The 14,618-nt window shown below is 40.5% G+C and overlaps 2 protein-coding genes and 1 pseudogene across 9 annotated transcripts in view; 1 reads left to right on the top strand and 2 right to left on the bottom strand.

The window, feature by feature from the left end:
• The window catches only part of RAVER2 (ribonucleoprotein, PTB binding 2), a 126,969-nt gene extending 117,927 nt beyond the window's left edge, over window positions 1–9,042 (top strand). For all 7 annotated transcript variants that reach the window (XM_065911589.1, XM_065911573.1, XM_065911555.1 and 4 more), the window contains exon 12: window positions 6,841–9,042. In XM_065911589.1, the coding sequence (XP_065767661.1) occupies window positions 6,841–6,987 (147 nt within the window). In that variant the 3' untranslated portion in view covers window positions 6,988–9,042. The remainder of the gene's footprint in view (window positions 1–6,840) is intronic.
• LOC136163860 (mitochondrial fission factor pseudogene) lies at window positions 349–1,009 on the bottom strand (annotated as a pseudogene).
• Window positions 9,039–14,618, bottom strand: part of JAK1 (Janus kinase 1) — a 137,865-nt gene continuing 132,285 nt past the window's right edge. For both annotated transcript variants that reach the window (XM_065911523.1, XM_065911532.1), the window contains exons 21-25: window positions 13,637–13,761; window positions 13,105–13,277; window positions 11,418–11,535; window positions 11,045–11,155; window positions 9,039–10,431 (exon numbers count right to left, since the gene is read on the bottom strand). In XM_065911523.1, the coding sequence (XP_065767595.1) occupies window positions 10,321–10,431; window positions 11,045–11,155; window positions 11,418–11,535; window positions 13,105–13,277; window positions 13,637–13,761 (638 nt within the window). In that variant the 3' untranslated portion in view covers window positions 9,039–10,320. The remainder of the gene's footprint in view (window positions 10,432–11,044; window positions 11,156–11,417; window positions 11,536–13,104; window positions 13,278–13,636; window positions 13,762–14,618) is intronic.

Genomic DNA, 14,618 nt, shown 5'->3' with positions numbered 1-14,618 from the left:
TTCTCTAAATCCATTTTCTGTACACTTTCTCTCGCATTCATAATTAGTTGTGCAGACTGATGAGGCAAAAAAACAAATTCCTTTAAAAAAAACTCGATCCTATTTACATCACATGCAAAGTGAGAATTTTAAGTAGGTGTCATGGCAGAACTGGTTAAAAGTAAATACAGTCAAGTGACATTTACCTTTACCTCTCCAAATATAAGTCCTTCTCCCCTCCTCTCTGGGAGAAATAACATTTTCAGGGCATAGACTGTGAAACAGCATGTAATGCAAAGACAGAAATAAATACAAAATTCTTTATATTTCCATCTGTTGAGACAATATTTCTGAGAGTTGAGGTTACCTCTAGCGGCAAAACCAGAGCCAGCTATTAAGCAGCTAGAATGCTACAGTAATTGAGTACATGGCCATTTCTCTTTTAGCACATTCTTTGGTCTCCTCTTCTAGAAGTTGTAGATGTCTGTTTAGCTTGATTATCTGTCATCTTAAAGAAGCTGCATCTACAACTGTCATGTCTTCTGAAGTTCCTGTAATAGTTGCGTCTGTATTTGAAATGCCATACATGGAGTCATTTCTGGCCAGCTGGCCATTTTGGCTAACAGCATTTTCCACTCACAGAGTGCTCTTTTTAGGCTGTCAGCTACATGACTCTTCATTTTGAGGGGTTGGAGGAGGCCTTTCTAAATCCAGAAAATTTAGTGATCTCTCACTTAGCATAAGCACCCGATCTGGTGTTTTTAGTGCCATAACCTTAAAGGGAATTGATTGTATAAGGTCAAGATCTACTTGTCTTGAAAATGGAATTCTGGCTACAACAGTTCTCCCTGGAACTGCATAATCACACTAGCATTCGAAACTCCTTCTTGGAATCCTTGTTCCAGGTCAGCATTTGGTGGTGCTACCTTTAATTTTTCCAGGATCCTCATTCACTAATACCTTCAGTGTATTCCGTTTCATACTGAATTTGACTAATTTCTGCCATCTGAGCAGCAGTGGGAGAATGAAATGCTGCCCTACTCTAAATGTGTACCAACTACTGCTTGCTTTTTGGCATTATCTGCTTCTGTGCCTCATGTTAAATCTTTCTGCTTGCCTCAATATACATATGCTGGATTTTGTCCCCCTGGGCCCGCTGGAGGGTCCCTGGTGAGGGCCACTACCTGCTGGCTCCCTGGGCACTCAGGTGGGTGGTCTCAGAGGCAACTGGCCCAGTACACAGAGACACCCAGGCAAATCACTGGCCAGACAGCCAAGTTCCAAGTTTTAAGATTTTTCTATTTCTATGAAAAATGCCTTTGGCATTTTCATAGGAATTGCATTGAATCTGTAGATTACTTTGGGTAGTATGGACATTTTAATAATTCTTCCAGTCCATGAACACAGGATATCTTTCCATTTATTTGTGTCATCTTTCCTACATTTTCAGTGTACAATTTCTCACCTTGGTAAAATTTATTCCTAAGTAGTCTTAATTTGTTTTTTGGATAATTCATTGTTAGTATATAGAGAAGACATTGATTTTTTATTGATTTTGTGTTCTACAGCTTTTTTGAAATTGTTTATTATTCAGTTAAGTCATTTAGTTGTGTCTGACTCTTTGTGACCCCATGGACTGTAGCATGTCAGCCTTCCCTGTCCATCACCATCTCCCGAAGCTTGCTCAAACTCATGTCCATCAAGTCGGTGATGCCATCCAACCATCTCATCCTCTGTCGTCCCTTTTTCCTCCCACCTTCAATGTTTCCCAGCATCAGTGTCTTTTCCAGTGAGTCAGTTCTTCACATCAGGTAGCCAAAGTATTGGACTTTCAGCTTCACCATCAGTCCTTCCAAAAAATATTCAGAAAGGATTTCCTTTAGGATGGACTGGTTGGATCTCCTTGCAGTCCAAGGGACTCTCAAGAGTCTTTTCCAACACCACAGTTCAAAAGTATCAATTCTTTGGTGCTCAGCATTCTTTATAGTCCACTCTCACATCCATACATGACTACTGGAAAAACCATAGCTTTGACTAGATGGACCTTTGTTGGCAAAGTAATGTCTCTGCTTTTTAATATGCTGTCTAGGTTGGTCATAACTTTTCTTCCAAGGAGTACATGTCTTTTAATTTCATGGCTGCAGTCATCATCAGCAGTGGTCATGGAGCCCAAAAAAATAGTCTGTCACTGTTTCCATTGTTTCCCCATCTATTTGCCATGAAGTGATGGGACTGGATGCCATGATCTTAGTTTTCTGAATGTTGAGTTTTAAGCCAGCTTTTTCACTCCTCTTTCACTTTCATCAAGAGGCTCTTTAGTTCTTCACTTTCTGCCACAAGGGTGGTGTCATCTGTGTATCTGAGGTTATTGATATTTCTCCGAGCAATCTTGATTCCAGCTTGTGCTTCATTCAGCCCAGCATTTTTCATGATGTACTCTGCATATAAGATAAATAAGCAGGGTGACAATATACAGCCTTGAGGTACTCCTTTTCCTGTTTGAAACCAGTCTGTTGTTCCATGTCCAGTTCTAGCTGTTGCTTCTTGACCTGCATACAGATTTCTCAAGAGGCAGATCAGATGGTCTGGTATTCCAATCTCTTTCAGAATTTTCCACAGTTTGTTGTGATCCACACAGTCAAAGGCTTTGGCATTGTTAATAAAGCAGATGTTTTTCTGGAACTCTCTTGCTTTTTTGATGATCCAGCAGATGTTGGCAATTTGATCTCTGGTTCCTCTGCCTTTTCTAAAACCAGTTTAAACATCTGGAAGTTCACAGTTCATGTATTGTTGAAGCCTGGCTTGGAGAATTTTGAGCATTACTTTGCTAGCGTGTGAGATGAGTGCAATTGTGCAGTAGTTTGAGCATTCTTTGGCACTCTTGTTTAGTAATGCTAATATGAACGTTGGGGTGTATATAACTTTTTAAATTTGTGTTTTTGTTTATTCCCAACCCAGGGAGTGGAATTGCTGGGTCACACGGTAGTTCTTTTTTAGTTTTGAGGAACTTCCATACTGTTCCCCCTGGTGGCTGCACCAGCTTACATTCCCACCAACAGTGTACAAGGATTCCCTTTTTTCTGCATACTCTCTGACACATTATTTATAGACTTTTTGATGATAACTGTTCTAACAGGTATGGGGTGATGTCTCATTTTCATTTTGCATTTGTTATATTCATAAATTTTTAAGCTTCTATTTGGGAATTTTTAATATTTTCTATCTTTGTTGTAATTCTTTGTTCATACGTTGATCTTTTGACCTCGGTGAGCATTTTTACAACCATTATTTTGAACTCTCAGGTAAGTCACTTTGTTCATTAGATCTGTTCTGGGTATTTTTCATGGCACATCTGGAACACTACTTTTGTTTCTTTTTTATTGTCACTATGCATTATATAAAACAGCCACCTCTTCCAGTCTTGAATGAATGGTCTCTTGTAGAAGATGAACCGTGTTGCTCAGCCCAGCCTGAGCTCTTAATTGGCTTTCAACCTTTTGTGACTATTTTCTTTGAGCCTACTTCTTTGCTTTCAGTGACATATTTAGAGGATATGCTAAGACTTGTATATCCAAAGGTGGGGACTGCGGTTAGCACCTAGATGCATGCTGATTAGACCCTGGACCCTGAGGCTGCAGTTGAGAGTATGTAGTTAAGCCCTGTGCAGGGAGAAAAGGAAATGGGCATTTGTTTGTTTTTTAACCTGTTCCCTTTGTGCTGAGCACGGGGGTACAGTCACTAGGGGGTAGGGGTGGTGGTACCTGCATCCATTTAGAATTGTATTTTTGTTTGCTATAATCCTATAGAATTCACAGATGCAAGCCCCATTGCCTGTCACAGCCAGATAACCCAGGGACTATTCCTTGGGTGTCAGACATAAAAGTTGGGGCACAGTATGTAAAAACTCCTTTCAGGGAGATGCTAGTGATTGGAGTGGGCTGGAAGGAGATGGGAGAGGTGTCCTTCAACTTCCCCAGTCTCTGGGGAAGACTGCAGTTACCCCTAGCACCTGCTAGATTAGGAGCTGGATCTTAGGCAGCAGCTTTTAAAACATGTGGATAAGCCTTTTCCGGGAGAGGACAGGGAATGGACCTGCTCCCTCTGCACCTGGCCCAGAGGGGCTAGTCACAGTGAGCTGTGACCATCAAGAATGTTTATTTTCTATAGCTTTGTGGATCTCATAAGCACATGCCCTGTTGACTTCCAGGGCTAAGGATTCTGGGAACCCGTACAAGAGGGAGTCTTCCAAGTTAAGAGTACTAGAGGCGGAGCCCGAAGCTGTCAGTGCTCAGAGAGAAGCTAAGAACTGGGAGTCCTCCTGATACAGTGCTGGGCCAGGGTTGGGATGTATGGCGAGAGTATGTCTCAGCCTTTCCTACTATTTGCGTATTTTCTCACTTGTTTAATACGTAAGAGCTGCTCAGCTAGCTTCTGGATCTGTTTTAGAGGGATTGTTCTACATGTAGGTGTACATCTGGCGTATCCACGGGAGGAGGAAGGGCTCTAGAGCCTCCTTGGCCATCTTTACCTTGGGTGAATTACCATGGGTGATTGAGAAGGGCTTTATCTAGAAGGGTAGACAGACTCCTTTTCTGTCCCCTTTGAAGTTGAATCTGGTTTTAAAAGTTGTGGCCATTATTGTTCATTTTAATTGTAATGTGAGAAAGCTCTTCTGCAAAAGCCTTCCTTATGAGTCATTTCTACATTATTTTTTTAAATTTGTTTTTAATTGGAGAATAATTGCTTTACAATATTGTTTCTGCCATACATCAACATGAATCAGCCACAGGTATACACATGTCCCCCCTCTCTTGAGCCCCCCCACCTTCCCCCGCACCCCACCCTTCTCGACTGTCACGGAGCACTGGGTCGAGCTCCTTCTGTCACACGGCAAATCCCCACTGGCTCTCTATTTCACGTACGGTAATGCTGCTCTCTCGATTCGTCCGTCTCCTTCCCCTCTGTGTCCACAAGCCTGTTCTCTCTGTGTCTCCATTGCTGCCCTGCAAATAGGTTTATCAGTACCGTCTATCTAGCTTCCATATATATGCATTGGTATACAATATTTTTCTGTTTCTGATTTACTTTGTATAATAGGCTCTAGGTTCATCCAGTCTCATTAGAACTGACTCGGCTGTGTTCCTTTTTATGGCTAATATTCGATTGTATGTATGTACCACAGCTGCTTTATCCATTCATCTGTTGATGGACATCTAGGTTGCTTCTGTATCCTGGCTATTGTAAATAGTGCTGCAGTGAACACCGGGGTGCTTGTGCCTTTTTCAATTATGGTTTCCTCAGGGTATATGCCCAGTAGTGGGATTGTTGGGTCATATGGTAATTTTATTCTTAGTTTTTTAAGGAATCTCTGTACTGTTCTCTGTGGTGGCTGTACCAATTTACATTCCCACCAACAGTGTAGGAGGGTTCCCTTTTCTCCACACCCTCTCCAGCATTTATTGTTTGTAGCTTTTTTGATGACGGCCATTCTGACCAGTTTGAGGTGATAACTCATTGTGGTTTTGATTTGCATTTCTCTAATAAAGAGCAATGTTGAGCATCTTTTCATGTTTGTTGGCCATCTGTATGTCTTCTTTGGAGAAATGCCTATTTAGGTCTTCTGCCTACTTTTTAATTGGGTTGTTTTGTTTCTGGTATTGAGCTGCATCAGCTGCTTGTGATTAATCCTTTGTCAGTTTCATTTGCAATTATTTTCTCCCAATTCGGAGGGTTGTCTTTTCACCTTATTGTTTCCTTTGCTGTGCAAAAGCTTTAAAGTTTAATTGGGTCCCGTTTATTTTTATTTCCATTACTCTGGAGGAATCTTGCTGTGATTTATGTCAGAGTGTTCTGCGTATGTTTTCCTTTAGGAGCTTTATAGTTTCTGGACTTACATTTAGGTCTTTAATTCGAGTTTATTTTGTGTATGGTATTAGGAAGTGTTCTAATTTTATTCTTTTTACACCCAGTTGTCCAGTTTTCCTACCACCAGTTACTGTAGAGATTGTCTTTTCTCCATTGTTTATTCAAGTCTCCTTTATCAATGATAAGGTACCCATAAGTGTGTGGGTTTACCTCTGGGCTTTCTATCTTGTTTCATTGGTCTATATTTGTTTTTGTGCCAGTACCATACTGATTTCTACATTGCTGTGTATTAAATACTATGTGTAACAAACTTACTAAAGAATATCAAAGCTACAAGTGAGAGGAATTAGGTGGTCATAGAGTTGTGAGACATAATCGGATTTATCATATTGAATACTGTGACTACTTGTGAGGAAAATTTTGGCCCTTATCATGAATACTTCTGGATTAGAATTATCTGAGATAGAACTCAGAAATTTGCATTTTAACAAGCTTTCCAGGTGATTATTCTGTAAACTAAAGTTGGAGCTCCTGTTGTTCTCTGAAATGTTTCATTGCGCTATTTTGTTGACATCATTTGCTAGTTTTTGCACCTACTAGTTTATTCTCTTGTCACGTCTTTTACTACTAGATGAACTTCACATCTAATTTGATATGCAGTTCAATTCCTTAGCCACACTCCTTCCTCAGAGGAATATTGGTATTCTGATTCTACATACAAACAGCAGAAGCAACTACAGTGTCACTTTTTCTTTCCCGAAAATGTGGAGTCAGGGAAAGAGGGCATTAAGAAGCTGGTTTGTATTTTTCGAAAGTTCCTCACGTGACTTTGATATAGAAACTTTTGTATAGTTTTTTTACAACTTTGTTGTTTATCGTGCCATTCTGTTTTTATACCGAATCACAACTAGAATTGATTTTCTTATAAATATCTTTAACAAATCAACCGATTTTAATTTAGATTTTAGCATTAGTTCTGGTTTCTTTTTCTAATAGGTGTCATCTTTAAGAAATGAAAAGCGAGGCTCATCATATCTCGTCTCTGCCCCAGAAGGTGGTTCAGTGGAATTTGTTGACCAGCATTCTCAGGGCACAGGAGCATATTACATGGAAACCTACTTAAAAAAGAAGAGAGTGTACTGAGTTAAGTTCTCTCCTTATAAACTCATAAGGTTCTTTGCAGTATCTCTGCTGTTCATCGCTGCCTTAACTACATTCAGACTAGCCATATCCTTTAAATTACGGGTTTATAACTTCCCAGAATGAACTGTGTTGTGCAGCAGGCAGAATTGCCAAATAAAAAAAGTAAGTAGCAATAAGAGACATCAATTGAGGACATGTTCCACTAGAATTAGATAAATCTTAATCAATGTGCTATTAAATTACAGTCCATTGGAGAAATTAACATATCCTAATATTCCTTGTTTAGGACTGGGAATAATTTTGACACCATATATAGAAGTGTGAAGCAATAAAATGGGAAACATTCTTGGTTTCCCGAGCCTTAGAATAAATTTCTGATAAGCCAATGTACATTTCAATTTACTTTATCTGGAAGTAATTTCATTCACAAATTTTTAGAACTTTTCCTAGAATTAGAGTGCAAGTACAAAATGCAGTGACTGGTAATGTTATACTCTAAGTACAAACTTCATTATCACCCCCCCATACCAGTCATGCACTGTCAAACTCAAACACAGAGGTGACATCCAAGGTATATACCACTACAGACGCTTTACGCTTATATATTATTTACCACTAATACCTCTTGTGGGGGAAAAAGGTATTTTTTTTAAGTAGCTTTGGTGATCTAGTAATAATTTCAGGGGTTGGCAAACTGCTCCCTGTGGTCAAATTCAGTCCTCCACCTGTTTTTGTACTGCCTGCAAGCTAAGAATGATGTTTACATTTAAAAATGTTTGGAGGGAAAAAAAAAGTATGACTTGAAATTCATATTTCAGTGTCCATACATAAAATTTTATTCAAACACAACCATGCTTATTCACTTACACATCATCTATGGCTAATTTTTGTGCTACAGTGGCAGAGCTGAGTAGCTGCAAAGCCTAAAATATTTACTATCTGGCCCTTTATAAAGTTCACAGACTCCTGATCTAATACCATTAATTCCCTAATCCTTTTATTTTACACCTACAAAAAGACTTAAATTTTGCAACAGATTTGTAAGTAAGTGGCAAGAAACGTAGGTTTCTAAGTTTTGTAGAATAGTGATGATTAATTTACACGTTTTGGTCATCAAATGCCCTATTTCCACAGTAAAGCAGTCAATTCTGCCATTTCTAAAGGGGTCTTATGAGGTAACAGTATTTATAACCATTCTTAGATAATAAGCTATACCTCACTCTCTGCTTTGTTTCTTATTTGGTTACAGTGTGTTAGGCTGAAAAATTATCAGGTGTTTAACCCAGTTTTATCCAGGTTCCTTTCAAAAGAACTGTTTATTGCACATAACTTTTGACATCACCATTTCCTGAAGACCTGGGTATTCAAATTGCATGAGAAACCCTTTTGCTATCCAGAATGTCTAAGCTTGTTCATTGTTATGAGACACTAATTCATGATGTGGAATTGAGGGGTCTCTGTGATCCTAGTCTTTTTGAAATCAGATCTTTAAGTATCTTGTATTTGAGGGACTTTATAATAGAGGGTATCGCTCCTGTTTTAGAAGTTTAAAACTGCTATCTATGATTTGTAATGTATTGCTTATGTTAACTTCTACTGGCAAATGACAGCTAGAAAGTTAAACTAAGATAATTTCTAGTAAGTATACGACCTATAAATAACCAATCAGGATGGGCATCACTCAGTTCTGACTCAGCAGATGAAAAATGGGTTCTCCACGCTCTGCACTTGTTTTCCTGTTGCATTAAGCCTCTTCAGTGCTTTGTCATAACTCTATGACAGCAGAAGAAAGGGGAGATGGAAATTTTAGAAATATAAGCAGAAAGAGGTTGAAAGAACTAAAAGGTACTTTGCGTTAACAGGTGTGGGTCTGCCATCCACACTGGCCTGTGCCCCATTGGGACACAAGAGATAAGTGTGACTCAAGTGGTGTTAGTATAAGGACCAATACCCGTGCTCTCCCCGCCAGTCCATACTGTTATTTTTCTATGTAAACAAATTGTTTGTAATGCTTTGAAAATGAACTCTTAATATTAAAAGGCATATGCATGTGAAGTCTCCACATATTTATTTGTATAAAGAGTAAACAAAGTGCATAGAGAGTGACCACAGGTTTGACACAGACAGAGACATTGGTGCAGGGTTACTGAACAGATTTAAATGGCAAGTTTATTGTTGCCATTGAATCAATACACAAGTATCTTTTCAGGTTTAAGGGGGAAAAATAATGATATCAAACAAATAATAGCATCGACAAAAAGTTTTGCAGACTCTTGGTCAAAAAAAATTTACAGTTCACATTGAATCAGATTTGACATTTTGATTACCCAGCAGTCTCCAGGCAAACTGAGAACCGCCTAGTGGATCCTGAACTCCATAGTCTTCTGGCTGGGTCTTTCTCAAGTTTTGCGCCATAGGGTGATGGTCAAAATAGTGATCGACTCTTGTAGATGGATGGTTAAGTACTGAAACACTCTAAGAACAGTGCAATGTACGTGGTATATATGCAATCAGCATCCAGAACCAATGCTGGAACAGCCTGCCCCAAAGTGGTAGAGTTACAAAATGATATACACTGACATTTCTGAAAAGCATGTATCCAGGTTCTTGGCCTCGGTTCTGATTAAAGGTATACTGTTGAGGGAAGCACTGGCACAGGTTTAGTTCTCGAGAATTAACGTCATGCAGCAAAGTATCTATTCCACAGCTGCCCCTCCAGGTACGTACGACCCGTCTTCTCAAACACGGGTACCGCTCGTCACCAAGGGGACAGGAGCTAAGCCACTGCAGAAACAACTCAAAGTTCATGTCCTACTGTTGACAGGAATACACTCATCTTTGTATAGAGACAATAGTATACTAACTGGTATCTATATTTCAAGAATGTTTCATCTATCATGGTATAGATATTGAAATTTGAGGGCATAGTAGAGTATTGGCTAAATTCATCAATCCTTATCTTTATATGCCAGAAAAATATTTCATATCAACTGGCAGCTAAGAAAAAGCAATCATCTTGAGACTGGTCAGCTCCTCTTGTTTTGAGAAATCCCATTCTGGTACTCAACTGTGATGGTAAACTAGCCAAACAGTGATATATTCTTTCCAAAAGGAGGAGTGCTTAAGTGCTTTCTAACATTTTGGTTGTCACTGTGTTACTGGTATCGGATTTAAAGAGGAAGTACTTATACATATAAGCACCATAGTGCGCCTTATATGTGGATACGTACCCTGGTATCTTTTTAGAGAGAATACAAACTTTTTCCAGTAACACATTTTTTTAAATGGCTTGGGTACTGGTTGGGGGTAGGAGGACTTGATACACATTAGAATTTAAATGTTACTCATGCTTCTTAGAAGTGCTTCAAATCCTTCGATAAGGTTCTGAAAGGTTGTCCGACTAGATGGCTGAAAGTCCCAACACTTTCGCATATGTTGATAAACCTATAAAAAAAAAACAGTAAAAATGTTTAGGAGCTTTTTTTTTTTTTTTAAGTATAGAAACATCAAGAGGAAGAACATAATTTTGAAAATGTGAATGAGTTTCCTTAAGTCATAAGATAAAACAAGTATTTGAATAACTTAAAATATAGAAAATGTGTAAGTACATCTGTAAGTATTAAATATTAATATTATTCATATTTTATTATTTGAGAAGCTCATGCCTTAACTGACCTTGCAAAAAAACCAGGTCACAAATTACTGTAAGCCAATTTAAGGGTGACGTTATAGCTCAGTTTAGACTACAAATTTCCTTACTGGCTGCTTCATCCTTTGGTTCATACATACTATTCAGTGTACTTAAATAGTCTAAAGAATTAGTCGTAAAGCAGTTCAGTTAGAAATACAGAAAACTGACTGTCACAATAAGGTAACACCAAAATATGCTCCTTTCAGGTGCTCACTGAGGTAACCCTACTATTGAAGGGAATCTCTTCCTTTGGTCATTTTGCCCCAAAGATGGTTTTCTCAGATATCCGAAATTCAGCGTCAGAAAACTATTTTAAGACGCAAGCAGTGAAAACAGTTTTATTACTGTGAAATGGCCCATAAATACCTCATCTGGACAGTTAGGTGGACACGGCAAGCGTTTTCCTTCTTTTAATGTATTCACGAGTCTTGTTACCGTCATCTGGCCATGAGTTGGGCCTATCATTTTCAGGAACAACTATGAAAAATAAAATCAAACGAAATATTTTCATTTTTGCACATATTTATATAAACTCCAGAGAGGTTAAGGTAGAATTTCTAGGATTGGAAATGAAAACAAACAGGCTTTTCTCCTTAGTAACTTAAAGTGAAGGTCCAAGACAGTTTTCCTTTCCATTACAACACACTGACCGATTCTTTATGAACAAAACTTACAAAGCAGAGGGATGGACACATTTTCATTGGGGGCCAGATTCAAGCAAAGGACAAGGATGACTTACGGTCATGGGACTGGAATCTGAATCACAGTAAGTAAGCAGCTCATGCAGAGTCACTCCGAAAGACCAGACATCAGAGGCGATATAAAACTTACACTGAATTAAACATTCTGGAGCATACCTGAAAGACAGCAGAACATGAAACTTCATTTCCTGGGAAGGACATACCAAAAAACATTAGAGTAACTCAGCCCAGGGAGCTGACTTGTCTTAGAATATAACATTCGAAGACACGCAGTGTATATTGTATATTAGTCACACACAGGCTGCCCTGGCGCACACCTGGTGTGAACAAGATCCCCGTGGGCCCTCCGTTCACACAGCACAGGCTCTCCCTGGGGAGGGGTGTGGGAGGAGGCGACGACCACAGGCCCAGATTTTACCTGCCTGCAAGCTCACAGTGAGTGAGTAGTGACCCAAGTGCCCGCTCCTCTTACAGTATCTGCTCTTTTGGTGAATGTTATCCATTGCCTGAGCCAGAAATTGAGGCATTCCCATATCTGGTCTCAGAAATACTTCTCAAACCTACTCACTGCTCCTAAACCCCACCATCACTGTCCAAATCACAGCCCTAGTTCATGCCATCACTGCCCCCGGCCAAATCAGACTCCGGGCTCCAATCTTGCTCCTCTCCTTCCCACAGTGATCTTTTTAAACAGAAGCCCCCATCCTTAATCCTCCCAAAAGCACCCCAAAACCCCAGCTCCAAAACTCAAGTGTCTAGGGCACTGCCTTAGCAACTGCAGAGACCTTTCATCATCCAGACACGTTGAGCTGATTCCAGTTCCTGGGCCAGCCACTGCTCTGTCTCACTCTTGCCATCACACACATGCCTTCTACCCATCTTTACAACCCTCCAGGAATCTTTTAAGGACTTAGCCTAACAGAACTTCCAGAAAAGCAAGCCCGAACGCTTCTATGGTTATGGCACCATGAAACTAGCTGCCTCACCCATTAAATTCTAAATTTGGTCATCTTATTTACCCTCGAATCTCTAGTACCTGGCACAAAGCAGGGGCTTCATAGGTATTCCTTTGAATAAATGAATTCACTTATCCAATGAATATGCAATGAATAAATGGAGGTTTGGGGTCCTTGGGTGGGAGAGACCCACCTCTGCCCATAGGATGCACCTTGCAGGGCTGGTCAGTTCTGCAGGACAGGGCAGAGTGGAGACTTGGCAGCTTCCCCCGTGGACAGTGTTCCAGACAGAGGGGTCGAAGGCGGGATGTGGCCTTCCAACCAGGACACTGGCGATTCATGAGAAGATAGCCAAACCTCTCATGGATATTCCTCTGCTCTGTCCGAGTTCTCCCTGAATCTGCCAAAGCCTCCTCGTCACCTCATACTTGCCCTCTAGGCTTCCTCTGCATGGCTGTGACTACACTGGCTGCTAACGGTTTTAAGAACTGTGTCAGAGGAATGCCTTCTCAAGGGAAGACAGAGATGCTGAGTGCTGTTAGATTTCTTCGTTGGAAGATGTTGTCAATGAAGCTCAGACATTGCCGTGTATGTGGCTTTCAGTGAAACGGCTTAAGAAGTGTTTCTTGAAGGCAAAAATTAGTCAATTCCAAATGATCTAAGTCTCTTCTAATCTGGACTAGTAAGAGAATTTAACATATCTAAAAAGGACCTATCAGAACAGGGGAAGCCCTCTGAAGCACTGAGGAAACCTGTGTGATTCACTTACCAAAACACAGGGCTGTCCCTGTCGTCCTTGACTGTGTAGTACTCCTTATCAGTCTCGATGGCTTTGGTCAGACCAAAGTCCCCAATTTTCACTTGGTGTTCACTCTCAACAAGGACGTTTCTTGCTGCTAAGTCCCGGTGAACATATTGCCGAGAACCCAGATAGTCCATCCCCTGAGGGAGAGAAATAAAGGCAGAGTGTGCTGCTGAGATCAGATCAGACTGGACTTTGTATCTGCCATCTCGTAACACAAACAGAGATACAACTGTCATTTCATTCATGTATCACTTTTTTTGTTGTTTTTACTTTTATGCAAGAATAGTAAGACCAACTTGATTCAAAGAAATACATATTAAAGAAACCATCACTTTCTTAGTAGAGGCTAATTTCAATCCACATCAAGCAGAACAAAATAAACTCAGTATAATTATCGGAAAGTTTCCCACTTGCAGCCTAATTACAAACCAATTACGCAGGACAGAGTGCCTGAGTTTTAATTTTTTACCAGGTTTTTTCTTTTTTCCCTTTTTACCTTGCAAATCTGAACAGCATATTTTAGCTGCTGTTTGAGGTTAATTTTGTTCTTATTCTTTGGAAGATATTCCTTAAGGCTCCCTGAAGGCAGAAACTCCATGATGAGCTTAATACCATTTCCACCTGTTTGGGGGGGAAAAAACCATTAGCTGTTGTTCAGTTGCCAAGTTGTGTCCGACTCGTTACAACCCCATGGACTGCAACGCATCAGGCTTCCCTGCCCCTCACTATCTCCCAGAGTTTGTCCAAGTTCATGTCCATTGAATCAGTGCTGCCATCCAACCATCTCACCCTCTGTCGCCCTCTTCTCCTGCCTTCAATCTAGCCCATCAGTACAAGACAGTCAAATGAAGGAAGAGTAAAGGGCACAGGATCTGGGGACAGAAGACCTGAACCGACTTCAGCATTGACCCTGAAACCACAGGCAAGCTGCTTAACCCCAGAGGTTCCAGAGACCTGGGATCCTCATGAGTGACCTGGGTACCTCCCCTAGGGTCGTCACCACTCACTCAGACAACATAGTGTTCTGCAAAGCACTCGGCAAATGATTTTTAAAAATCATGAGCCACATCATTTTCACTACAAAATTAAAGTACAATAACATGAATGCTGTAGTGGTTTGTAAAAAAGATACACTTAATAGTGAACACTACTTGCCACTTTGATTTATACAACTAGAAAACTAAATGCCCTGCCTAGTGTTGGGTCAGAAAAGCAGGTAAAGGAGAGGGGTGGGTGTCAGTTTCATCTGGCCTAGTGTGCTGAGTATTGGGACAGGGGAAATCTAATCCCCAGTGTGGGTGTAGTAGCCACCTAGAGAAAATAATGCTGGAATCATCCCTGCCTAGGAGGCAGGCTGGGTAGTCTTCTCGGAAGCTCTGCAGCTGCTGAGGGATCTGACGGTGCGTACGGCTTGGAGGTCCTAGAGCTCCAAGTTGTCAACTAGCATTCAGGCAGCCCAGATGAGGCCGAGGGCATGG

Source organism: Muntiacus reevesi, chromosome 1 (genome assembly GCF_963930625.1).
Source record: "Muntiacus reevesi chromosome 1, mMunRee1.1, whole genome shotgun sequence".
In the NCBI taxonomy this organism is placed as follows: Eukaryota; Metazoa; Chordata; class Mammalia; order Artiodactyla; family Cervidae; genus Muntiacus; species Muntiacus reevesi.
This window is presented reverse-complemented; position numbering and strand designations above follow the sequence as displayed.